At 44.5% G+C, this 27,821-nt stretch overlaps 1 protein-coding gene across 1 annotated transcript in view; it reads right to left on the reverse strand.

Annotated features, from left to right (window-relative positions):
- The window catches only part of LOC137036191 (coiled-coil domain-containing protein 148-like), a 147,064-nt gene that overhangs the window by 72,084 nt on the left and 47,159 nt on the right, over positions 1 to 27,821 (reverse strand). Inside the window, exon 6 of the mRNA XM_067410228.1 lies at positions 7,204 to 7,410. Coding sequence (XP_067266329.1) covers positions 7,204 to 7,410 — 207 coding nt within the window. The remainder of the gene's footprint in view (positions 1 to 7,203; positions 7,411 to 27,821) is intronic.

The raw sequence follows: 27,821 nt of genomic DNA on the forward strand, positions 1-27,821 counted from the left end.
TGGCCGGGTGTGTGTGCGTTGCTTACCTGGGGAAAACATGGCACCAGGATGCACTATGGGAAGAAGGCAAGCTGGCAGAGGCAGTGCAGGATAATGCACCCTGCCACAAAACAAATGGTTCAGGAATGGTTTGAAGAGCACAACAAGAAGTTTGAGGTGTTGACTTGGCTTCCAAATTCCCCAGATCTCAATTTATAACTAAATTACAGTCAGATCACATCAGTAAGAAACTGGGTCTCATTCACTAAGCATGTGTACGCACAACTTTGAGTGAAATCTACGTACAATTGTTTCCTTTAATGTTTTAAACATAGTTCTATCATGACAACTCTCGGAAGATTGTTGGCATTGTAATGGATATGACAATGTTTATGTATTTGGTCTTGGCAAAATAGAGCTGCTACGCTGCTGCTGAATTGGTGCTGCTGTAGATTATTGCTGCAACAAGCTCATTGGCTGCAGATGTAATATGGACCAATCAGCTTGTAGTCATCAGAGTTTCATGATAGAACTATGTATTTCTATCATGACAACTCTCGGAAGATTGTTAGTATGGTAATGAATATGACAATAATTATGTATTTGGTCTTGGCAGAGTAAATCTGCTACACTGCTGCTGAATTGAATTGCTACTGCTATAGATTATTGCTGTTGTTGTAGATTATTGCTGCTGTTGCTGCAGAACAAGTACAGGAACTTTATAATGCCAAACGCCGATACGCTGCTGCAAGCAAGACATAGTGCTGCTGAACAATATATAGTAGTCAACATTTGAAGTGGATCAAAACCTTTCATCAAAGTTGTCCTAAAACCTTCTTCTTAGGACAACTTAGTTCTTAGGACAACTTTGATTAACCTTTTTTGATCCACTTCAAATGTTGATGTCACAGTCACATGGACTTTTAGTTTGTTTGTTTGCATTGTCACATGTTCCTTTGTTCTGTTTTCAGCCACATTCCGTCACCATGGACACTCATTGGACCACGCCCACTTGTTAACCTGTCTAGCTTGTTTGTGTCAGTGTATTTAATTTCCTGTCTGGGTTCAGTTGTTTGTCGGGTCTCGTTTGTGTTTGGATGTGTTTAGTGTATGCTCTACTCTGGATTCTGTGTTTCTCCCTGTGGATAATCTAGTAAAGACTTATTATAAGTTACTCTTCCTCGTCGTGTGTTTGATATACCAGCATCCGTAACAGAAGACCCGACCAATACAGTTGCGGCGTTATTTTGTCGTCAGTGTTTTTTTGTTTTTTTTCGTGTCAGTGTTTTTTCGTGTTTCACTTTTTTTTGTATTCCCGTCACTATGTACTCACCTGCATTTCTGTTGCTCTGCCTTGAGCAGAAGGACCGCTCCCCCGAGGCACATTTGAAGGATTTTTTGCTCCTAGCACCATCTACACATTACCCGGACAGCAGCCATTGCAACTTCTTGTATGCCGGCCTCAACACCCCCACCAAAGCGCTGCTGTCCGGGGAGGGGCCTCGAGGGAGCTTCATGGAATACGTCGAGTGGGTGCTGGTGTCCTGTGATTCGCCGCTCACAGTTAACATCATCGACGACAACCCCACCAGCTACCCAGTGCCCAGCCAACAACATCCCGACTGCGAGGATCGACAGCCCAAGCCCACTGCAGGCAACGAGAGCCACTCCGCCGCGACGTACACGCCAGCGCACACAAGAGCGACCGAGCTGAACATCGCCATGGAGCCTGAGCAACGCGTGCCTGACCAGGTGTGTGAGTCGGCTGCCTCAACCATCGCTGAGGGAGTCTTAGTGGAGTTCGACGGGATGGAAGCGAGCCCCGCCCAACCCCCCACCACTGAGAGTGAGTGTTCGGCCACCGCACTGGAGAGAATTTTTTTTTTTGATGTTGAAGAGGTTGTCTTGTTTTCCCCTCTATCTCCTGAGTCTGTCTATGTTCCTGTCTCCCCGCTGGTTCTGTCCAGCCCTGAACTGTCCGTCTCCCCGCTGGTCCCGTCCAGCCCTGAACTGTCCGTCTCCCCGCTGGTCACGTCCAGCCCTGAACTGTCCTTTTCCTTGCTGGTCCCGTCCAGCCCTGTATTCCCTCCCAACCTCCCTCATCCACTACCTCTCCAGCACACCTTGGACTCTGTTTTTTGTTTTGGACCTTCCTCTGCTCCACAGTTTTTGCCCCAGTCCCCAGCTATTCCTGTCATCCCTTCATTGACGCCTCCCATCAGTCCCTCTGCGCCTCCTCTCAGTGGTGAGGCTACAACTCGGGCCCTCTGGGAGTCATCTCAACACGGCTGTGAGAAGCCCTTGGCTCCGCCCTCTGCCTCTGCACGCTCCAGTCCTCCTCGATCCGGCGTCCCAACTCCTGCACCTACGCTCCTTCCTCCCTCGATGCCGGCAGAGATCGTCGGACTTTCAGCCTCGCAGGACTCCCTCAGTACGTCGGCTCCACCTGGGTCGGGCATCCCTCAGGCTCCACCTCCGCCCTCGGTCGCTCCTGCTCGCCTTCAGCCCTCCGGATCTCTACCATCATCTCAGGGGATCGTCGCTACGGCTACGTCGCGGCCGCCTAGATCTTCAGGGTCCCTCCACTACATCGGCTCTCTGGCTTTGCGGTGGGCTTCATCATCAGTGTCGCCGTCACCTCCGGTTGTCCCCATGGCGGCTCCAATGATCTTCGCTCCATGGCTCCTCCCTCCGGCGCCACCGCCATGGGACGCAGTCTTAGCTGTGGCCTGGGTCAGCTCACAACATCTGCCTCTGCTCAAGGCTCCACCATCTCCACCATGGACTTTTGCTTCTCACCTCCTCCCGGTCGGCCGTCCACCTCCAGAACCCCCTCCAGCCCTCCCCTTTGATGTCACTTTACGGCGCGAGGACGCGCCTTTCCGGGAGGGGGCGTAATGTCACAGTCACATGGACTTTTAGTTTGTTTGTTTGCATTGTCACATGTTCCTTTGTTCTGTTTCCCGCCACATTCCGTCACCATGGACACTCATTGGACCACGCCCACTTGTTAACCTGTCTAGCTTGTTTGTGTCAGTGTATTTAAGTTCCTGTCTGTGTTCAGTTGTTTGTCGGGTCTCGTTTGTGTTTGGATGTGTTTAGTGTATGCTCTACTCTGGATTCTGTGTTTTTCCCTGTGGATAATCTAGTAAAGACTTGTTATAAGTTACTCTTCCTCGTCGTGTGTTTGATATACCAGCATCCGTAACAGTTGACTACTATATATACTGTATATATACATAAATAGTGCTGCTTGAAAGTTTCTGAACCCCTTGCAGAATCTGCTAAATGTTTATTATTTTAACAAAATAAGAGGGGTTTATATTAAATAAATAAATAGTAATGTCCTCAATAAGTTATTTTACATAAAAGATGTTTACATACAGTCCACAAGACAAAAAAATAAATGAATTTATAAAAATGACCCCGCTTAAAAGTTAACATACCCTTGATTCTTAATACTGTGTGTGGTTCCTGGATGATCAATGGCTGTTTTTGTTTGTTTGTTTGTTTTTCAAAGTTTGTTCATGAGTCCCTTGTTTGTTCTGAGCAGTTAAACTGAGCAGTGTTCTTCAGAAAAATCCTCCAAGTCCTGCAAATTCTTTGATTTTACAGCATCTTTTGCATATTTAAACCCTACACAGCAGTGATTGTATGATTTTGAGATCCATCTTTTCACACTGAGGACAACTGAGGGACTCAAACACAACTATTAAAAAAGGTTAAAACATTCACTGATTCTCCAGAAGGAAGCACGATACATTAGGAGCCCGGGGGGTGAAGACTTTTGAACTTATTTTGTTGAATTTTTTTTTTTTTTTTTTCATTTAGGACTGTCCTTCGGAAGCAACAGAAGATACCTGCATGTTTCCCTGAGACAAATTAAGTACAACTTACTTTGATCTTCAAATTTAAAAAGTCTACACCCCCCTGGTTCTTAATGCATTGTGTTTCCTTCTGGACCATCAGTGAATGTTTGAACCTTTTATAATAGTTGTATTTGAGTCCTACAGTTGTCCTCAGTGTGAAAATATAGATCTAAAAATCAAACAGTCATTGCTGTGAAGGGTTCAAATATGTAACAGATGCTGGAAAATCAAAGAATTTGCAGGACCTGGAGGATTTTTCTGAAGAACAGAGCTCAATTTTACTGCCCAGAACAAACAAGGGACACATGAACAACAACAGTTGTAGATTGTCATGGAACATGGTGTATGAACATACGACAAGGAGAAATGCAGCCTTTAATGCTGAAATACACAGCAGAAAACCACATTCACAATAAACGAGAACCAATGAAGACTAAAGGAAAACACAAGGTAACAACAACAAAGAGACAACAAAGGACCTTAACAAGAAAATTAACAAGACACACCTGAACTGAAACTCAAAACAATCTGTAACTATGACAACTAAAGAGTGGCTGGAAAAATTGAACGTGACAAAATGAAAAACACGGTCCAAAAGGTTTGTATCCTCATCCAGTCCCATCCGAAAACTTACTCGGTTACTAACGTAACCTCGGTTCCCTGAGATACGGAACGAGTACTGCGTATGGGGGAAAAGTCTCCCTTTTTCCCCGCTACTGAAGCCTTTTCAATAACGCAGTGCAGCTGCATCGCCATTGGTTCACTCATTGCAAGTCGTTGAACCAATGACGGCGCGGCTTTGCTGCGCGGCCTATGACAACAAAGCGCTCTAACTTTCCCGCCAAAATGGGCGGGGTAAAGCCCTATATAAGCGAGCGTTTCGCCATAGGCCACTCAGGCCATATCGACTGAAGCGACGACACTGAGCCGCAGCCTAGTGGCACGGCAAGTAACACAGTACTCGTTCCGTATCTCAGGGAACTGAGGTTACGTTAGTAACCGAGTAAGTTCCCTTACGATACTTCACTCGTACTGCGTATGGGGGAACGAATTCAACCACTGCTGGGGAAACGACTGGACTTGACCGGACACCACGAGGGGACCGAATGTCAAGTAGGAAGGCCGAAGCCGCCGTAACCCCTGTGCACTACGAGGGAGAAACTCACGGGTTTTGCGCAAAACTATTATGGCCGCGTGTTTACGCCGAGAGGACCTGAGCTTGCAACGTCCAATTGATAAAATCTGGCAAAAGTGGATGGCGAGGACCAGCCGGCCGCCTCACAAATGTCTTTAATGGAAACTCTACTGGACCAGGCCCAAGAAGAGGCCATACCCCTAGTGGAGTACGCTCTTACTCCTACGGGGCAAGGAGTGCCCACCGAGGAATAACAGAGCGTTATAGCGTCGACAATCCAACGTGAAAGACGTTGCTTTGAGACCGGAAACCCATTGGTGCGGCCACCAAAGCAAACAAAGAGCTGATCAGACTGCCGGAAGGGTCTGTTTCAGCGTTAGCACTCTGAACTTTCGCTTCATGAGGGAAAGGTTCAGAAGTCTGAGGTCCAGAATGGGTCTGAGACCGCCGTCTTTCTTTGGAACCAGGAAGCAACAGCTGTAGAAGCCCAAATCGCTCTGCGAAGGGGGAACTATTTCTACAGCCCCTTTCCTCAGAAGAGTTAAAACTTCGGCCCGGAGGACGTGAGCATCGTCCGGTTGTACCGTAGTTTGAATAACCCCACCGAAGCGTGGGGGTCTTCTGGCAAACTGGAGCGAGTAACCTAGGCTTATGGTTCTCAGAATCCAACTTGATACGCCGGGGGTGGCCTGCCAAGCCTTGGCCCGGGTAGCAAGGGGTAGAATGACATCGGACGGCGGCCCGCATAGAGGGGGGTCGCACACCGATATGGGAGGATGTGGTCCGGCCGCAGCGAGACATGCCCTGATCCTCTTCCTTTCTGGCCGATCAGGACAACTTAGGAGGCGCCGGGTCCAGCACAATCTTGGGCCGGGGTCCCTGGCGTCTTGGAAAGTCGAGCGCTTAGAGGAGCGCGAGCGCTGGCGGTGCTCTTTGGGTGGCGCAGCTTGTGAAGCAGAGGGAGCTGGTTTCATCTGCTGAGCCGGCGCAGGCCTGGGGCGGCTGGGAGCAGATGCAGAGCTTGAACGCTTGGGCAGGAAATGTCTCATCGCTTGAGAAGACTTCTGTGCTGCCGTAAAGTGCTCTGTGAACCACTCCACTGCTGGTCCAAAGAGTCCTGACGGGGAGACGGGTGCATCCAGGAAGGCCGTCTTTTCCTGATCTTTAATCTCCGTCAGGATAAGCCATAAATGGCGCTCCAATACGACCAGGCTGGCTATCGACCTCCCAATGGCCTGGGCCGCGGCCTTCGTGGCCCGCAGGGCTAAGTCAGTCGCACTGCGGAGGTCCCTGAAGGCAGTTTCTTCAACGCCAGACTCATCCATGGAGCGGAGACGTTTGGCTTGAAAGACCTGGAAGATGGAGTGGAGCGCTGAGCTCCAGAGGCCCGCAGAGTCGTACGCTCTTCCTGCGAGGGCGGAGGTGGTCCTGCAGGAAGCGGGAGGCGGCGGCTCGTCGATGGTGCGCAGGCGGCAGTCGACAAGGGCGAAGGCGCTGGCGAATCCGGCGACTCAGCAGGGTCCGCTGTGGGGCCTGTTCAACGGCAGCAGAGCTTTTTCCAAGGCGGCGAGCTTCTTTCCAGGCGAGCAGGCTTCGGCGAGGATGAGCGAGGAGAAGACGAGTCGTCGCTGAAGGAGAAAGGACTAAGTGGCCTATGGCGAAACGCTCGCTTATATAGGGCTTTACCCCACCCTCTTTGTCGCCATAGCCCGCGCAGCAAAGCCGCGCCGTCATTGGTTCACTCATTGCAAGTTGTTGAACCAATGACGGCTGGAAATTGGAATTGGAAACTAAGAGTGGTGGGAAATTATTAAGAATCAATGGTTCACAAACGTTTGAATGGGGCCATTTTAATAAATTCAACTGTTGTCTTTTGGACTATATGTAATCATCTTTTATGTAAAATATCTTACTTAGGACAGTACTAAATTAACAATTAAAATGTATTTTGTATGATCTCTCTTATTTTGTTAAAATTATTTACATTTTCCAGAGGGGTTCACAAACTTTCAAGCAGCACTGTATACATATATATATATATATATATATATATATATATATATATATATATATATATATATATATATATATATATCGTCCCCCCTCACCCCCCACCCCCCGAGAACGAGAGATGACAATACAGCCACATGTATTATTTGTGATATATTAAAAACAGAAGACCTAGTGTGGCTGTGTCTTAAGATGGTAAATGTAAAAAACCTTTTCTCTCAGCTTCAGGCAGATGTTCTGCTGATGTGAACGCTGGTTCTGAAGATCCTGCTGCTGTATGTGAGAGATCCTGCAGTCCTCCAACACGCTCAGTGCCCTCAGGAGCAGTTCTGAGTGATCACGCTGCCAGTCCTGCAGTACCAGACTCTTCTGTGTCATGCTGAAATGATACCAGTCACTCCAACGCTCATGTGCACTCTGCAATATAACAAAAGCCCACAGATACAATGACTGTTGCACAAGCAGGAACACAGTGACACAAGTATTCAGACCCCAGCTTAGTTGAAAATCCTTTGGCAGCAACTGCAGCTTGAAGTCTTTTTATGACTTTGATGCAAAAAGCTTTATAAACCTGGAATTCTTTCTTTCTTTATAAACAAGTGTATATAACTTGATGTTCAGTTCTATTATTATTATTATTATTATTGTTGTTGTTGTTGTTGTTGTGTGTGGCGACCAGGGCGGGCGAGAGCCGTGAGGGAACGGCGCGAGGCCGGTGGCGCGAGTGTTAATGAGCTTCACCTGGGAGGCGCATAGGCCTTGAGTCCCTCACGGAGGAGCTCCGGGAGCATAAAAGGAGGAGCGACTACAGTGAAAGACGAGAGAGGACCAGGCCTGGACTTTATGTTATGTTTTATTATGTTTGTGTGGCCGGCAGACGTCCGCGAGGGTCTGCCGGCATTACTTTCGTTTTGTTCTTTGTTTATTTTATATTAAAGTTTTGTTGAATGTTCGCCGGTTCCCGCCTCCTTCTTCCCCCATCTACTAACCTCGTTACATTGGTGCCGAAACCCAGGAGGAAGGAGGGACATGCTGTCGGAGAGCCCTCGCTGCTGAGGGGGATCGAGGTGCTGCGGAGTTCGGGCAGCGCAGAAGTGAAGACCGCGAGAGGCTGCCCGAGGCGGTGGTGCTGGAGCCTTGTGAAAGGTGGGACGGAGACCCGGATGCCGTGCTCCTGGGACGAGGTGGGGTGGCTGCCGTCCTGGACCTGGAGGGAGCGGAGGAGTCGCCGCCGTCTGCCGTGGGCCGGAGCCTGCTGCCGTCCGCCATGAAGGGGAGGAGCAGGGGACGGGGGACTCGCTGCCGGCTGCCCTCAACCGGAGGAGCCATCGCCGGCCGCCAGGAGGCGGTGGAGGATCGGGCCGTCCACCGAGCGTCCAGTGCCACCGCATGGCACCACGAGAAAGAGCCTCTTGGCAGGCTGAGGACCGAGCGGCAGTGTGTCTGGGAGCCGGACCCAGAATTTTTTTTCTTTCTTTCTTTTTCCTCTCTCCCCTCTGTCGTCCTGTCGCTCCCCTTGCTTCCGTCTCCATTCTCTCGTCTCGTCTCGTCTGTCCTTACCCCCAGGTGCTGCGGCCGCCGAGACAGGCCCCGGGGGGGAGTAGAGCGCAGTCTCGGGAGTACCCCCCGGCCTGCGAGGGGCGATGGGGGTATGTGGCGACCAGGGCGGGCGAGAGCCGCGAGGGAACGGCGCGAGGCTGGTGGCGCGAGTGTTAATGAGCTTCACCTGGGAGGCGCATCGGCCTTGAGTCCCTAACGGAGGAGCTCCGGGAGCATAAAAGGAGGAGCGACTACAGTGAAAGACGAGAGAGGACCAGGCCTGGACTTTATGTTATGTTTTATTATGTTTGTATGGCCGGCAGACGTCCGCGAGGGTCTGCCGGCATTACTTTCGTTTTGTTCTTTGTTTATTTTATATTAAAGTTTTGTTGAATGTTCACGGTTCCCGCCTCCTTCTTCCCCCATCTACTAACCTCGTTACATTGTGATTTGTCTTTCATTCACAAATTAGCAGGAATTTATTTTATTTATTAGTTTTCACTTGTGGTCTTAAAGGTAATAAAAATTGTGTTAATCTGTTCTAATTTACAACAGGGAAATAAAGGAATATTTCCTAATAAGGAATCAATGGGATCACATTTTAAAGCTTACTGAACTTTAAATTATTATTAATATCTGACTGAGGATGGAGTCTCCATTCCCCGGGGTGGGACTGCTGTCGTGAGAGCTCGTCGGCTGCACGATTGAGTCAGCCCGGAATATGAATGGCACGAAGCGACTTAAGATGCTTCTGACTCCATAAAAGAAGATGGCGGGCGAGTTGCAACATACGGCGAGAGCGTAGACCGCCCTGACGGTTGATGTACGCTACAGTCGCCGTATTGTCTGTACGAACTAATACATGCTTGCCTCTCAGCAGGGCCTTGAAGCGGTGAAGGGCAAGGTGTACTGTCAGCAACTTGAGGCAATTGACATGCCACTGAAGTTGGGGTCCTGTCCAGGAGCCCGAGGCAGCATGACCGTTGCACATGGCACCCCAACCCGTAGCAGAGGCATCCGTTGACACAACAACATGCTTGGACACTGGTTCTAAGGGAACTCCAGCCCGAAGAAAGCTCAGGTCCCACCACGGGGAGAGAGTCAAGCGGCAAGCCGGGGTGATGGTCACCCGGAGCATGCCCTGTTGCCATGCCCATCTCAGGACTCGGTCGTGAAGCCAATGCTGAAGCGGTCTCATATGGAGCAACCCCAGCGGGATAACTGCAGCTGCGGAAGCCATATGCCCCAGGAGCCTCTAAAAAAGTTTCAGTGGGACCGCTGTCTTGCCGTTGAATTGATTCAGGCAATTCAGCAGAGACTGCGCGCTCGCTTGTAAGCTGCGCGTACATCGCGACCGAGTCTATTTCCATACAGAGAAAAGAGATCCTCTGCACTGGGCAGAGTTTGCTCTTCGAGGTGTCTGAGCAGTAGATCCCTGTGCTCGCACAACCACTCTCGAGAGTGCGCTAGAATCAGCCAGTCATCGAGGTAGTTGAGAATACGGACACCCTGGACCCCGAGAGGAGCAAGAGCTCCCTCCGCGACCTTCGTGAAGATGCAGGGAGACAGGGCCAGCCCGAAGGGGAGGATCTTGTACTGAAATGCCTGCCCCTCGAAAGCAAACCAAAGAAACAGTCTGTGTCGAGGAAGAAAGGAGACATGAAAGTACACGTCCTTCATGTCCATCGCTGCAAACCAATCTAGTGGACGAACGCACTGGAAGATGCATTTGGGCGTTAACATCTTGAATGGGAGTCTGTGAAGAGCCCGGTTCAAAGCCCGAAGGTCCAGGATCGGTCGTAACCCACCTGTTTTCTTGGGTACAATGAAGTATGGGCTGTAAAAACCTGACTTCATCTCGGCTGGAGGGACCGGCTCGATCGCGCCCTTCGCTAGAAGGGTAGCAATCTTCGAACGCATGACAGGGGCATCTTTGTCCACCATCGTAGCGCGGATCCCCCGAAACATGGGGGGACGCAGAGCGAACTGAATCGCATAGCCGAGCCTGATCGTTCGAATGAGCCAGTGGGACAGGTTGGGTAGCTCTAACCAGGCTCCCAGAAACCGTGCCAGTGGGGTCAAAGGAACCACAGGTGCACCCTCGGTGGGGCAGCGAGACAGAACAGACGGCCCTGGTATGGGAGGCATAGCGTCCTGTAATAGAGGTAGCATCTGAAGCCGTGGAGTGACAGAGGGGGCTTCGTGAGAAGGCACAGTGTTCTAGAGCTGGCACTGAAGAAAAAGTGGGGAGGGGAGAAGAGAGTGTTGTGGAGCAGAGCACACTGTCAACCGTGCCCTTTTGGGACCCAGAGGTAGAGGAAACAGCTCTTTTTGTGAGGACATGGGTACATCGGCGGCGGTGTAGGAGCAGCAGCTGGCCGCCAGGGCAGGATATGGCTGTTCGCCTCAGACTGTCTCTGAGCGGCCGAGAATTGCTGGGCAACAACCTCGACCGAAAAGGCCGGCCTGAGAGACAGGGGAGTTTAGGAGCCGAGTATGGTCCGACTCCCTCACGTCTACCAGGTTCAGCCATAGGTGGTGCTCCTAAACCACCATGGTGGACATCACCTGACCAATTGAGCGTGCCATGACCTTAGTCGCCCGAAGGGCAAGGTGCCCTTGGTCAGCACCCGCCTCGTGCAGGCCTTTGAGCACCTTAGCCTGATAGACCTGCAAGGTGGCCATGGCGTGCAAGGCAGAAGTGGCCTGACCCGCAGCTCTGTAAGCCTTGGCCACAAGCGTGGACGAGAACTTACAGGCCTTGGATGGGAGCTTGGGATCACTGCACCACGTAGAAGCTCGGATGACACAACTGCATCGCAACCAAGCACTCCACAGGGGGTACCCCAGCATACCCTTTAGCCTGACTCGTCAGGTTGTTCCACACCGTGACCCTCAGATCACCCTGGCCACCAGCCGAAGATCGGGGTGTGGCAGAGGGGACTCGATACTGTTTAAGGTAATCGAGTCTCGATCTAAACATCTTGATGGTCATGTTCCCGCAATGAGAACATGAACCATCCATGAAAGCCGCCTCAGCGTGCTGGAAACCCAAACACGTGAGGCAGCGATCATGGCCGTCAAGAGGCGCCATATAGTGACCACACCCAGAAACACACGGGCGATAAAACATCTTTAAAAAGACGCGAACTTAAACCCGTAAGCTCTTTTAGAAAAATGCTCTTTTGGTACTGAAGCGCTCAGGGGAAACAGGCAAGGCAGGAACACTGGAATCCGCTGAAACACGTCGTCACACCAGTACTGCAGAGACTCGTCCTGTAGAACACTCAGGTGAAGGCAACGATGTGCTCGGCTCCGAAGCGAAAGCTTGAATGCGTGTTGCTCGCTCTGCTCTTTATATACCCACACTGTAGGGTGGAGCTTGCGTATGCAAATTCCGCAGACCAAGATACTCTTCGTATCATTGGCTCGTTTTGTTAACACTCGAAGGTGATTGGGCTCTCGGGCGAGACCCCATTTCGTCAGTCTCTGACGTAACGTCAAAGTGACCGAGTGAAAGGGAACTGTGGGTTCCCTTTCACTCGGGGAACTGTAGGTGTGTATCTTTTCCTTTTACAATGTATGTTTTCTTTTCTCGTACCAAATAAGGAGACGATTAAGGTCCTCCTCTTTCTGATGATTATAAAGTGTGAAACCTGTATCGGAAGTTTGCCGATTGGTGAAGACGCCTCTCCTCTGATTTGAATGGAGATTTTTTATTCTGAACTTTGTCATTAAAAGATACCAGTATAATTGGTCATTTGTAAACTCTTTTAAACAAGTCTCAGAGTGAATTATTTTTATATAAACCTATTAACTGAAACCTGAATATAAATATATATCGTATATAAGATATATATATATACAAATATATATTAATTCCTTACAAGCTCCAATTTCGAATCCAAACTAAGTGTGGCTGAACCTTCCTTAGGCATTACTGATCAGCTGGTTTTATCATCTACCCCGGACATTCTGCAGGTAAAGGGCTGTTTATTGATCAGCTTTTATTGGGGATATGTTATTACATAGTTGGTTATTAACCCTCTGGAGTCTGAGGCTGATTTGGGGCCTGGAGAAGTTTTGACATGCCCTGACATTTGTGCTTTTTTCAGTTGTTCATAAACATATAAATGACAAAAGTGTCATTACACTGTATTCAGCACAAACTGGGCTACCATAATATGTGAGGAACATGTATGTACATGTTTGTGTTTTTGAAGGAATAACGTTTATGCGTGGTTATTGAAAAAAAAAAAAAAAAAAAAAAACTTAAGTCACTGAAATAAGGCCAAAAAAATAATATTAAATCTGTGTTCATAAGACTTCTGGGTATTGGAGGTTGTAGACTAGTTTTTGCTTCAAAATTATGTAAATATTATCCATCCTAATCCTTCATATAAAACAATAGAGAGATTTAAATTTTCTAAAACATCTTTGGTCAAGAAACACAATATGCGTGGAGGCGAGAATCATCATGAATAATGGGTGATTCTCACCTGAGAAGACAAAAGAATCGCATAAAGACCTGTAATGACCTGCATAAATAATGAGCTCTTTCAGTCAGGTAGGCTGTGAAAAAACCCTCTGTGATCATATCTCAAAGCTCACCATGGTGTAAATCAAACATAAAGAAAAAACAGCAATACTGTGAAATATTATTACAATTTAAAATAATGGTATTCTATTATAAATATAATGTATATCTGTGATGCAAAGTGTCTGAACAATTATGTTACCTCTATGGAATTTCATATAGGCTTTTAGCTTAAAAGCATGCACATTTGGAGAAATATTGATGGATTCTCATATGTTTGTCAATCTTCTATACAGAGGAGTAATATTTATTCAGGATTTATTGTCATTACTATGAATGCTGGATACTGTGTTTTCAATTCATACTTGCAGCCGGAGGGCGCTCTTTTCTTCTGCAACTTTAGTCCACAAATGCCTGCTAAAGAAGAATAGGCAATCCAGGAACTAACCGAACTAACTATGGCTATTCAAAACACTTTTCAAGACAATAAATACACGATTGAGATGATGTATGCATGTGTTGACTCAGAATTTGCCTCTGAATAGCGTTGGCTCCGTGGGTGTGGCCGCATTAGCGGATAATGAGCTGAATCACGGACTTCGGACATGGCTCTCTTTTCATACAGATTACATAAACAGAGAATATTTTTTCCGATTTGACTTACAAGATTTAAACCCTGACATTTTAATGTTTTTTTAGACATAAGTCAAATTTTTGTGTGATTAGTATTCACTAAGTTACAGTTCATTTTCTGAGAACTATCAGATTGGACTTCGTTCAGAGGGAGACGAGATCACGCATCATGTTAGTTTTCTTTATTTTGCAAAAAGCATAACATTTTTTTTTTACTCTGAGTGTACACAAATAAAAGAAGATATTCCACAGATTAAAATGGTGTATAACTCTTAATTGTTTGTGCAACACTGACTGTGTATTTTGAGTCTCTTTCACACTGGTTAGAAAAAAAACGTGGTGGTATCACCGGCGATACCGCAGACCTCAGAGTGTTAATCGAAGGAAGTAAAAAATACAACATGGCGCCCAACGTTTGGGGCTCGAATATAAGGAATGAGTATTCAGTGTAATGATTGAGACAAATCAGACATGATTATTTGCTAGTTAATCAATGGTTTTAACCTCATTCTGGGGCCTGGCTTCCATCCCCCGAGAAGTTCTGTTACAAACTTTATTGCACCAATAAATGCCGCATGGAGAGCAGAAAAGAGACACACAAAACTCTGCATTTTCCCTGCATGTTCCACACAGAACACAGATGTTACTGCACTAACTTATAGACAGACTGTTCTATAAAAGAAATGGTAATCTCAGGAAATGGTATCCATTATTACTGTTGTTGTATTGTACTCATTTTATTTACATGTTTTATGATTTTTAAGTGGTATGACATGCAAGGTAACTTCAATCATGCCATGTTTAGTGTCTACGGGTTCCCAGCGGGAAGATTTGAATGTTTGTGTATGCGGTATGTCCATACCTGCGCAACACATAAGTATTACAAGGATCTTGTAATAGTCCTTCTTCAAATCTCAGCCAGTTTAATCTTAATCGGTCATAAAAGCCCCAACAAGGGGAGGTGTATGTCACCCGGAAATACAACATCCTCATTGGCCCACATCATTCCTAAGAGGTTGGCTTTGACCAGAGGTTAAAAGTCAGTGGATAGTGCCACTCCCTCTCTTTCTCCTTGCTCCTGAACGACCGAACGGACTGTCCTTGCGGCCGGCCTAGGCAAGGCCTGTAGGCCTCGGCCTACAAACGAGCCATGTGCTCCTCATCCAACATGGAAAAGACTGATAAAAACTCCGAACTGAATCCTCAAGACCTCTCCTCAGATGGCAGAGCCGATGCTCCTCAGCCTAAGAGCACCTTGCAAGTATCGTACATTTTAACACTAAATAGCAATTTAGTATTAATTTGTAAGATGTACCGTTGCTAGTCCTGAAGAAACTGATGATTCCTTTCCAGATTGCCTTTGACATTTCATATAGCTCTAGTAACAGCATCTCTTCCGGTTCAACTCTATCATTACTCATTCTGACTTGTGTATGTGTGTGTGACCCTTTGTGTTTCATGTTATGTTACGTGTTTGGTAGTTTAGTTATGTGTTTGTGAGTTATTTAATAAAGATTGTGCACAGGACATGTTTGGTTCTGACTCCGTCTGCTAATGAATTGCCGCTTAAGTGATAGATCCGGACTACTTGCTCTGAGTAGTACAGTACAATAAGAAATATTATTTTTCCATAACTTGGAAATTAACATTTCTTAGAATTAATAAACAATCAACACTGAGCGTTCACTGGACGAACAGGTTAACTGATTGTAATATTAATTTTAATGTAGCTATGTCCAGTTAATCTGATTAACGGATTTGCATAATCAGTTAATCTGATTAACGGGGAAATATTAATAATTATTCATAACTCATTATGATTATTAATTATGATTAATTATGAATATTTCCCCTTTGAGTTAATTCGCTACATCAGGGTTAATAGAATGAGGAGTTTGTAATGCCCACATACCACAGCCGAAAAATACAGTTCACTGTGCAGGGAAGAAGTGAAGAGTTCACTTCAGTGGTGGAACTGGCAAAACACAGTTCAGAGGAACTACAGAAGGGTTTAAGGGATAAGAGTAACCACAAACCACAGACACCAGCTCAGAGGAGCGGTCTGTAAGCGCGTGCAGGCTCGAGTGAAGACCTGCAAAAGAGAGAGACAAATAGCTCAGAAACTCTCAAGGAGTGTGAGTTGTGTCAAGACAAAAAACGTTTTTTAATTGTGAAATAAGAAAAGGATATTATGTTCGCTCAAATGGTAAACATAGATCTAGTCCCTGAAGACACAGGAGGAAAACTAGAATGGGTTAATTTCATGCAGTGTAGTTGTGGGTACGGTCAAATCCCTTGGGAAGAGGTCAGGACGGCCGCTTCCGTAGTGAATATCAGAAAACGGGAAGGAGCAGAGGTTCCACCCTTCATCTACTCCAACTGTGGAGGTAAAGATGGATTCCCTAAAGTCAGATTATTCGATGAGAATGGGAGTCAGTCGACAAATGTTCCAACAAGGAGTTGGACTGACCTCACTCCCAATGATTTAGAAGATGAGTCACAGAGGGGCTCAATAACCCTTAGTTTCGTGCTTCATAGAGATGAGAAGGAAGACGCTCCTGATCCTAGCGCTCCAATCAAAAACCCTGAAAGTCCGAGTGAAGAACCCTCATCAGATGAGGAAGAGCCACTAAGAATATATTTCGGTAAAGGGACGAATTTAATTATTCTTAGAGAAGGCCGTTTAGAGCAAGAAGAAGAATGTGACCTGATTGTTAATCCAACTAATTAGCTTCTCAAACATGACAATGGAGTCACTGCCGCCTTAAAAGGAAGAGCAGGATGAGTGTTTCAGGATGAGTCAAATAAGCTATTACGGAGCAGGCCAAATCCTCTATTTACAGGAGATGTAATTTTGCGGAAGCAAGGTGGACCTAATGGAAAGCCTGTACTGCACGTGGTTGGGCAGGGAAAAGGCAATGGCATAGAGCTGGAAGAACAGTTACGAGCTGTATCCATGATTATGGATATTATCCTAGATTGAATCTGCACCGCGGCTAGAGAAAATAAATATCGCTCTGTGGCCATGTCAATAATATTAGGGGAGGAATTTGGATTCGATGAAATTGAAACAGGGACCTCCCTAGTATCAGAATTATTAAGAAAGACACATCAGACTGATTGGCCTAAGATGTGGATGATCTGCCATCCAAATCCTGCAGTTTTGAAAAACATAACAACAACAGTGAAAAAAAATAAAAACGCTGGCGAGAGGGGGTCAGAACAGGAGGTTAGGCCGAGACAAAAAACATCCAAACTTAGAGCAGACGCCCCAGAATATGTGCCAGATCCGCAATGGCCAATATTAAGGTGAGTAAAAACTTCCAGAGGGGAAAAAGCAGCAGGTAGAAAATCCCCTTCCAAAGTTGAGGCTGGGAGAGAGTTATGAGACATTTAGAATAGGACAGGGGTCCTATAGGCCCACTCATGCAAAGAGTAGGAAAAAGAATACTCTTTTAGTTAAGGAAGATTTGTGGGATGCACCAGGAATAACCTGTGGCCAGGTTTGGAGTCTGCTCAACGGTGGAGATGCTGTAGAAATACTTGCAGATACCACGTTGACACAGAGGGCAAAAAGGGCAATATTAGCACAGAAAGATCTGACTAATAGAGCAGCCCTAGAGAAAATTACTAGAAACACAGTCGGTAATGAGCAATATGATGAGTATTATTCAGACACAGCAGCTGAAAGTGACGATGCAAAGAGTGACTCAAATAGTGAGGATCAGGAAGAGTCGGAGGAGTGGGTAGTGCGGGTAGTAGCGAGCAGAGAAAATGTTCCGACTCCCGTTAGAAGTCCCGCAACTCAGAGAAGGCTGAGATTTAGGGAGAGAACAGTTGAATCAGATGATCAACCTGACTCTGATGTAGACCCGCCAGCTAGAGTCAGTGAGCTGAATCAACACCAGGTCAGAAGCCCAAAACAATAAATAATAATCAGAGACACCCCCAACTAGTAGTTGAGGCCAGTACAGTTAGACCTAAAGCGACTCTGGAAGAGTTAATGCAACGAGATCAAGAAATGAAAATGCTTAAGAAGGCCAAGCTAAAAAAATACCAAGGTGAAGGGAAAACTCAGAGAGTTAGTTCGTTATGGAGAACAGATGAGAATTTCGGGTGAGTCTATAGACTCTCACATTCTGGCTGAATTTGGAATTCACAGGGGGTGAAAGTTGGCCCAAACCCTTGAAGGTTTAACTCCCTGAGGTCTGAAAACGCACCGGCATGTTTTGCAGGATTTTTTTCACATTGCAGCAAAACAGACTTAAAATATTCCGTCATTTCTTGTCATAGAGACATAAGTAATATATCAATTGAAACTATACAATGTCTTCTTTTATTTGTGTACACTCAGAGGAAAAACACAATATTGTGCTTTTTGTAAAATAAAGAAAACTAACATGATGACACGATGACACTCACAGGAGACACAGAGACACTAGGAGCCACGGAGAACGCTGGAAACAGGTAAGCAGGCATTAGAAGAGTCCTCGAGGTAAGCATAACAGGTAGGTATGCATTAACGAGACCGGACAGTGACTGTGTGACCGACGTCGTGGTGGTCGACCCCTGCCGCGGGGAGCTGGACGGTTAGGATGTCTGGCATGGAAGTCATCGAGAAGGTTGGGATCGAGAATATCATTCCTGGCGACCCATGTCAGCTCTTCGAGACCGTATCCTTCCCAGTCGACTAAGTACTCCAGGTGACCACCAAGGCGCCGGGAGTCCAAGATGTCGTTCACTGTAGGCCGATCCATCATCCACGATTAGCGGAAGGGGGGGTACCTCGGCTCTCCTCTGTGGAGGGAAGAACAGAGGGATGGTGAGGTTTCAACAGTGAAACGTTGAAAACTGGGTGAATTTTATACTCAGAAGGGAGCTGCAGGTGATAGGTGACAGGGTTGATCCTCCGAGTGATGGTGAAGGGGCCAATGAACCTAGGACTCAGCTTCCTACAGGTCAGGTGCATCCTGATGTCCCGGGTGGTAATTGGGTGCTTGGGAACGCCGAAGGTCAGCTGTTGTCCTGCGCCTACGTAGGGCCCGCTGGAGTTGGAAATGAGCTGAGTCCCAGAACCTGTCATCTACTGCAGGGACGTCCAATGGTTCCCCATCCCAGGGGAACAGTGGGGGTTGGTAGCTGAGTATTGAAACGGAGTATGACCAGTGGTGGACTGACGGAAAGAGTTCTGGGTGTACTCTGCCCAACCCAGAAACTGGTTCCAGGAGTCCTGGTGGCCGTGACAGAAGGTACATAGGAAACGGCCGATCTCCTGAATCTTCCTCTTCGTCTGTCCGTTTGTCTGGGGATGGTAGCCAGAGGAGAAGCTTATGGTCACACCTAGGAGCTTGAAGAAGGATTGCCATACTCTGGAGGTGAATTGTGATCCACGGTCAGATAAATATCTTCGGGCAGTCCATAATATCTGAACACGTGGTTGATCATGAGCTCCGCGGTCTCCATAGCCGTTGGCAGTCCAGGCAAGGGAATTGGTCGACAGGACTTGGAGAATTGATCCACTACCAGCAATACACAGGTGCAACCGTTGGAGACTGGAATATCCGTTATAAAATCTACTCCTGGGCGCTATGGAGCAGTGTACGAGATAGACGTGTTTGACATCTCCTCCACTACCAAGTCGATAAAAATGTAATTTAACATTCTCTAAATTCATTTTAAATGGGATAAACGTTTTTGTCAGAGATCCAGCATTACACTTAAACTCAAAACTCCGCCACTGCCGTCAAAAAAAACGCCTCAGGGCTCTAAATCCTCTCAGCCGCAAACTACTGACAACATGGCGATGGCTGCTCAAGAGGTGGGCCTTGGCCCTGAAGAAAAAGATGTGTCGCTGTTGATAGAGAAGATTTCGGATAAGATTCTTACTACTCTTAACGAAAGATTTGACAAATTGGAAACCACTCTTCAAGCCATACAAACGACGCAACGGGATTTAAGTGAGAGAGTAGGATAGAGGAGCTGGCCAGTGATCATGACACTCGGATCCTTTCACTGGAAACTTCCTTGGATAATCTACGAAAAGAGAACAAGTCACTCAAGTTCAAGATTAACGACCTCGAGGGCCGATCGCGCCGCAACAACATTAGGATTATTGGTATTCCAGAAGGAAGCGAGAAAGGAAGACCGACTAAGTTCGTGGCAGATCTGATAAAGCAACTTTTCGCTGACTTTTCCGACCCCCCGGTCATTGACCGCGCACATAGAGTCCCGCAGCCAAAACCTCCGGAAGGAGCCAAATCACGCGCAATGATTGCTCGGATCCACTACTTTCAGGATAAAGAGCGCATTCTGCGTCAGGGACGTCAGCTTGAAAGGTGCTAATTTTCCCAGACTACACGGCTGAGGTAATAGAACAACGTCGGAGCTTCAGTGAAGTGATGAGATCGTTAAGGGAGCTTAAGGTGGGTCACACTCTGCGCTTCCCGGCCAAGCTTTGCATTAGCCATAATGGAAATCCCAAAATGTTCGTATCCCCGGCGGATGCAAAGCTGTATGTGGAGAAAGAACTGAGGCAAAGCGTTGAGATTGTCCAGGAATAAACTCTGATGTATCAGACTATGGAGCATATATAGAGACTGTAAGTGCATATTGTTCTCTTGTTGTGTTAGACTTGGTTGTGGAGTTGTATTTTTTGTTCTACATAGGCTACTTTTACCCTCATAGTATTAGCTTAATTGGGAGTGTTATTCTGCTTCGTAAATAGGGTGCTCTAGTTATTAGGGGGAGCCATAATGCTTCATTTGGGGAAGTCATTTAAGGCATGGGAGGGGAGAATACATTGTTCTATGTTTACTAAAGCGTTCTTTTTTCTCTCTCTTTTTTTTTTTTTTTTTTTTTATTGGGGAAGGGGGCATGTTATTCTGGTTCATTCTATACTACAAGAGTTAATCGAAATGGATGGATCAAACAAATAAAGGAAATTATACTTTAACTCTAGCATCTTGGAATGTCAAAGGGCTTGGCCAACCCATCAAGAGAGGTAAAGTGTTTAATTATCTAAAATCTCTGAAGGCAGATATCCTATTCCTTCAGGAAACACATATAGCAGTTGGACAAGAACGCAAGCTTAGGGCTAGCTGGATATCCCAGGTATATCAGGCCCCATTTAGTAGTAAAGCAAGGGGGGTAGCAATTCTATTTCGGAAGGGAATTTCATTTCAACTTGATTCAATGACTACTGATTCTTATGGCAGATATGTCATGATCTCAGGTCGGCTTGGCCCCTTACAGATAAGAATGTTAAATATATATGGCCCAAATATAGACGACTCTCAATTTTTCAAAAAAGTTTTTGATATGATCCCATCTGGGTGTGCAAATGTCATCATCGGTGGTGATTTCAATTGTTATATAGATCCGTTTTTAGACCGATCATCTTCAAAGCCTCCTCCTACTTTAAACTCAGTACAGATCTTAAATAGACTAATCAAGGAGAGAAACATGGTAGATATTTGGAGGCTGCAACACCCAACAGAGAGGGAGTATTCATTTTATTCACACATTCATAAAACCTACACTAGGATTGATCACTTTTTGATTACCTCTGAATTGGTATGCAGAATAGCGGGTTCGAAGTACCACAATATGTTGATCTCAGATCATAGTCCCATCACACTTGAGCTTAATAATGTCTTGCCACAACAGAGTTATCATTGGCGATTTAACTCTGGTCTGCTAAAAGATACAGCTTTTGGAAAATATATGGAAGCTAAATTTGATGATTTCTTTGTGACAAACGACAATAGCCAAGTCTCTGATTCAGTTCTTTGGGATACATTTAAGGCAGTCATGAGGGGTTATACTATTGCTTATGAAGCCGCTAAAAAGAAAAAAAGCAATACTAGACTTCTGGAGATTGAAAATTCACTCACAACATTAGAACATGAATATAGAAACAGTGGAAGGCAACAAGATTATAATAAAATACTGAAATTAAAATATGAATACAACTCAATTTTAGGCAAAAGAATTGAGAACCTCTTGCTTAAATTGAAACAAAAACATTTTGAATTAGGCGACAAGCCAGAAACTTTATTAGCAAGACAATTACGGGGAGAGCAAGCAAAACATGCAATTCACCAAATTAGGTCAAAAACAAACAAGACTGTAACCAGTCCAGAGGAGATTAATGAAGCATTTTTACTCTGATCTTTATTCCTCAAAATCCATTGCCAGTCAAAAGGATTACAATACCTTTTTTGATAATTTACAACTTCCCCAACTAGGCGAGGCTGCAAAAGAGGATTTAGAAGGCTCATTTTCTGAAGCAGACATTTTAGAGGCCATTAACTCTTTTCCGTCTGGCAAAGCGCCAGGTCCAGATGGACTTGGAGGTGAATTTTATAAAGCTTTCTCTCGAAAACTAGCCCCTTATTTATTAAGAATGATCAATGATTCTTTTAAAAATGGCAGACACCCCAATTCACTGTATGAGGCCAATATTTGTGTACTGTTAAAAAAAGGTAAAGACAACACCGACCCGGCCAACTATAGGCCTATATCGCTGCTTAATTTTGATCAGAAAGTGATAACAAAAGTGTTGGCCAATAGACTTGGAAGGCACATCTCAACAATAGTACACCCAGACCAAACTGGGTTTATACCGGGGCGATTTTCTTTTTGCAATGTTCGTCTTCTCCTTAATATCCTTTATAAGGATCGCAGTAAAGAAGCCACTGGAGCAATCATTTCACTTGATGCCCAGAAGGCGTTTGATCAAATAGAGTGGCCATATATGCTAAAAACACTTGAGTATTTTGGGTTTGGCAGATGTTTTATTAAATGGGTAAAAATTCTATATCGATGCCCTTTGTCATCCATTTTGACAAATGCTAATAAATCTAAACCTTTTGAGTTGTGTCGGGGAGTTAGGCAAGGAGATCCTCTTTCTCCTCTTCTTTTTGATATGGCATTGGAACCACTAGCAGTAGGGATTAGAAGTCACCCATTTATACATGGAATAAAGATCGGAGACACTGAAGCATTGGTCAGTCTCTATGCTGACGATCTATTAATATATCTTTCTAATCCGGCTAAATCAGTTCCTTATTTGCTTGATTATATTAATGCCTTTGGTAAAATCTCTGGGTATACCATCAATTGGACCAAGAGTGAGTTTATGTCGCTTTCTAGGCATAATAATTCAAGCCAATTTGGCTCTTTGCCTTTCAGAATAGTTGAAGACCACATTACGCATCTTGTAATTCCTAAGAACCCTAAGCATATATTCAAACTGAATTTCATAACTAGGACTGAAAAACTGAAAGAGAATATTGACAGGTGGAGGCTCCTTCCTTTATCGATGATTGGTAAAACTAACGCAATTAAAATGGTTATTTTGCCGCAGTTCCTTTATCTTTTTCAGAATTTGCCCATCTATTTACCTATATATTTCTTTGGATTCAATCATTATGCCATTTATTTGGGGCTATAAGGTTCCCCGAATAACAAAAATCCACTTACAGAAACCTACCCAGTTGGGGGGCCTAGGCCTCCCAGTGTTTAAATTTTACTATTGGGCTGCCAATGCTAGGGCGCTACTTTACTGGCAGAGGGGTATCCCGGGCCAGACTTTCTCTGTGACTGATCCTTTGTGGCTTAGGATAGAGACAATCTCTCTAACAACATCTTGTCTCCCAGTTTTACTTTTTTCCAAAACATCTCCTACATCAAAATTAATAGGGAATAATTTGAAAATTAAAAATTCAATAAGAATATTAAATCAAATTAGGAAATACCTTAAATTACCTGACGTCTCTGCCCTTACTAATTACTAATAATCACTTTTTTAAGCCATCTCAGTTAGACCGAGGTTTTATTGACTGGAAAAGTAAAGGCTTGGGGTGTATTGGGGACCTTTATGTAAATGATAAATTTGTGTTGTGAACACCAGTCAAGATGGCTTTCTAGGGACCAGTTTACGACAGGGCCCCTCTCTAACTGCCGGTGTGTAGGAAGATGTGCCACACCGTGATTGGATCTTTGGTGAATGAACATTAATAAATGTTCAGCAACATCAGATAAGATGTTGGGACAACTACCAGACACCTCTTCCAGAACAGGAAGGGGGACCTTCTGCACCCACCAAAACCAAGGAGAAGACTTCTCATTGGACGACACATTGACTCTAACCATTAAACTCATTCCTAAGGGTTAGGCAAGGACTGCCATAAAAATTCTTTCAGGACCTCCTGGATGGAGCAGCAGAGACTGAAATAAAGAGAGGCCACAGAGATCTATCTAAATCCATTCATACCTATGTTTGGAGGCCTTAATTTGATCTAAACTGCATCACATACACTCCATCTTCATGCAAAAGCACAGTTTATGTTAATGGTTACTGACTGCTAAACCAACAGGTCATGGGACAGACCTGTTAAGAGATAAACAAATGCATGGACGATGATTTAACCATTTCATATCGTGTTTGGTGTCTATCTGCTCCCTACGATGCCTTTAATAATTTGAAAGAGGTTTGGTAAAGAAATAATGCATGGGTAAAATGTTAAAGACACTAATTTAACACTGTACTTTATGCTATGCAAATGAGTTCCACACTAGGGTGGGCAACACCGGGGCTGCTTCAGATAACAGTAGCCAATCACACTTCAGGATCGGCAAGGCGCCACATTTCAATCTCCTCCTCATCAGAAAGGGATAAATATGTCCCCCGGGTAGACACACCCTTGTTCTGCGTTTCCAACTCGATGGGGAAGGAGACATTAACAGACACTCCACGTCCTGAGTTTCTGACCTGACGAGGAAAGAAACTACAAAACAGTTAAGGTGAAGCTTTTGCGAGCAAACCTTTTTCATTGCTTCTAGCTGCACTCTAGCTGCAAAAGGGCCCCAGCATTGAGGGACTTAATTTGACCCTTACGGCTTCTACAGCAGCGCAGCCCAGTCCGCAAAGGACCTCTACATCGGCAGACATTGCCTGTACCACACGGCTCCTCAGCGACGCAGCCAGCCTGCAAAGGAACCTGTGAAGATTCATCTGACCCCGCTGCCCAGTCCATCCTAAAGGACCCTCTTGGCGCAACCGAAGTTCAGCATCCTCCAGCCCAGTGTGGCACGACTACTGGATCGCAACTCCGCGCCCTCCCACTGCACGCAGCCTGCATCATCAGTGGAAGACGTCTCTGCTACCGGATTGATCACCCGACTGTGTGGAACGTAAATATAAACTTACCAAACCTCTTTTCTAGAGACCTTGGCATTAGTTTATACACGCAACATATGTTATTCTAACCTGATAACAGTTACTTGAGGTCAGCTTGTTACAAATAATAGGGATATTATTTGTTGAATGATAAATAAGCAATTATTTATCACCATTTTACCAGAGCCATTAGGTGGCTTCCGTAAGAAGCATTCCCATACAATTCTCTTCCATTCTACATTCAGTTCAACAGCATTGCATTTATCCATTCTGTGTTCACTTCATTTATTCGTTTCTTTGATTTAATTCAGTATTCTCCTTTGATTATTATTTTACTATCTTTTAGAAGTGCATATTCAATATTTCATTATTAATCGTTGTGGTATTTACTCTTGCATGTCTATTGTTAATAAATTTCATTGATTTTATTATAACTGTGTCTTCCTTGTGTTGATGACCAAAGACTCTACTAGTTGACCGGACTCTCACAAATCCTTCAGATAAATCAGTTGACCGACTCCCTCCATTTTACATTAATTCTGAATTACTGAACAGCTCTTTTGGAGTGTTCTTAAATTGTTAGGATAGTATTCTTAACTGGTGCCCCGTATTACAAAAGGAGGGAGGGGTCATCTGATACCCTCATAACCACACCTTAAGTGACACATGATCAAAAATCACTACGTCACAGGTGAATGGAGTAAAAATCACTACATTGTGGTGCCCCGTGTGAGGCTAGCTAAGATTGAAATGAGTCTTTGATTCATCAACACAACAAATTCACTTACAGTTTTTTACAGACTCTAGGACACATTTCTCAATACTTAGGTCACTTTTGCAAAACTCTTCACACAGTTCTCCTAACCAACTTTCATCTTGGCAAAGCAGTTCATTTCACATTCAAAATGGATTACGACTACCAAAACACTGTATTCAGGTCTCAAATCAACTTATTCTTCCAGAACACTAGCAAAGGTTGACAGCCGACAAACACACTTTGTCACCCACAAAACAATGACCTAAAAAACACTAACAACATGTAGCATTATACAATGTTTTCTTATGTAAAACAAGGACATAACTCTGTTTATAATTCACTGCAATATATGTTACTGGAATGAATCAAACATGATGCAGAATTCGTCAATATTTTATGTTGTTTATTTATTTTTAAAATTTTTTATAATTCCAAAATGCAAGAATTTGTATACACACCATCCACTGATACAGATACAATTCAATTGTATTTATAGCATTTACAGTTTTTTACAGACGCTAGGACACATTTCTCAATACTTAGGTCACTTTTGCAAAACTCTTCACACAGTGAGCACAACAGAAGTCTATGTGGGCTAAACTGAGGATCAATTATCATTGCTTTTGCACAAAATGCATTCAGTGACTACATCTCTCAAATTTCATGAATTCTTTTCTCACTCAGACACAACAACTGCCAAAACTCTTTGTACGTATAGGCCAATTTGCACATGCTTACATACTGTTTTCAAAACTGTTAAACTTATGTTCAAAACAATAACATCATACAAAACTGAATAAGACAGCAATTTGCTACATTCAGTAATATTTTAATAAAATATATTTTAAATCTTAAAATTAAATGCTATAAATACAATTGAATTGTATCTGTATCAGTGGATGGTGTGTATACAAATTCTTGCATTTTGGAATTATAAAAAAATTTAAAAATAAATAAACAACATAAAATATTGACGAATTCTGCATCATGTTTGATTCATTCCAGTAACATATATTGCAGTGAATTATAAACAGAGTTATGTCCTTGTTTTACATAAGAAAACATTGTATAATGCTACATGTTGTTAGTGTTTTTTAGGTCATTGTTTTGTGGGTGACAAAGTGTGTTTGTCGGCTGTCAACCTTTGCTAGTGTTCTGGAAGAATAAGTTGATTTGAGACCTGAATACAGTGTTTTGGTAGTCGTAATCCATTTTGAATGTGAAATGAACTGCTTTGCCAAGATGAAAGTTGGTTAGGAGAACTGTGTGAAGAGTTTTGCAAAAGTGACCTAAGTATTGAGAAATGTGTCCTAGCGTCTGTAAAAAACTGTAATTTTAAGATTTAAAATATATTTTATTAAAATATTACTGAATGTAGCAAATTGCTGTCTTATTCAGTTTTGTATGATGTTATTGTTTTGAACATAAGTTTAACAGTTTTGAAAACAGTATGTAAGCATGTGCAAATTGGCCTATACGTACAAAGAGTTTTGGCAGTTGTTGTGTCTGAGTGAGAAAAGAATTCATGAAATTTGAGAGATGTAGTCACTGAATGCATTTTGTGCAAAAGCAATGATAATTGATCCTCAGTTTAGCCCACATAGACTTCTGTTGTGCTCACTGTGTGAAGAGTTTTGCAAAAGTGACTTAAGTATTGAGAAATGTGTCCTAGCGTCTGTAAAAAACTGTAAAAGGTTGCAAGAGTAATTACTTTAACAGGAAGCTAAAATTCTCAGTTCGGTCAGTTACCGTTTGCTTAGCAGGTGGTCCCTCCCAAGCCTGATTCATAGTTTCCTCACTTAGCTCTGTGGTGCTATTTATGAATGGGATTTGTTGCAGTTGAATTGTTTGCAGTAAATAGAATTGTTGTTTGAGCTTTGGACCATTGTACAGTGGCATAATTCTGGTAAAGCGTTTCCTCATTCAGGAAACTATAGTGGTAGCAGAGGTTGTAATCACTAATTATAACTAATTGCTAGTACTAAGCATAGCAAAGGGCTCAGATACCTTGTAAGTCTATCAAAAAGTTCTGTGTGAACTTAGATAAGTGTCAGATAAGGGCAGTTCCCTCTGACCACTCATAGCCAAGGGCTAAAATCCTCATCACTAGTCAGTGTGAGACAGTGTCCCAGTGACACCAATCTATCAACACTTTTGTGTTAAGTACTGAGATTAGCTAG

The sequence above is a fragment of the Chanodichthys erythropterus genome, chromosome 14, assembly GCF_024489055.1.
Source record: "Chanodichthys erythropterus isolate Z2021 chromosome 14, ASM2448905v1, whole genome shotgun sequence".
Lineage (NCBI taxonomy): Eukaryota > Metazoa > Chordata > Actinopteri > Cypriniformes > Xenocyprididae > Chanodichthys > Chanodichthys erythropterus.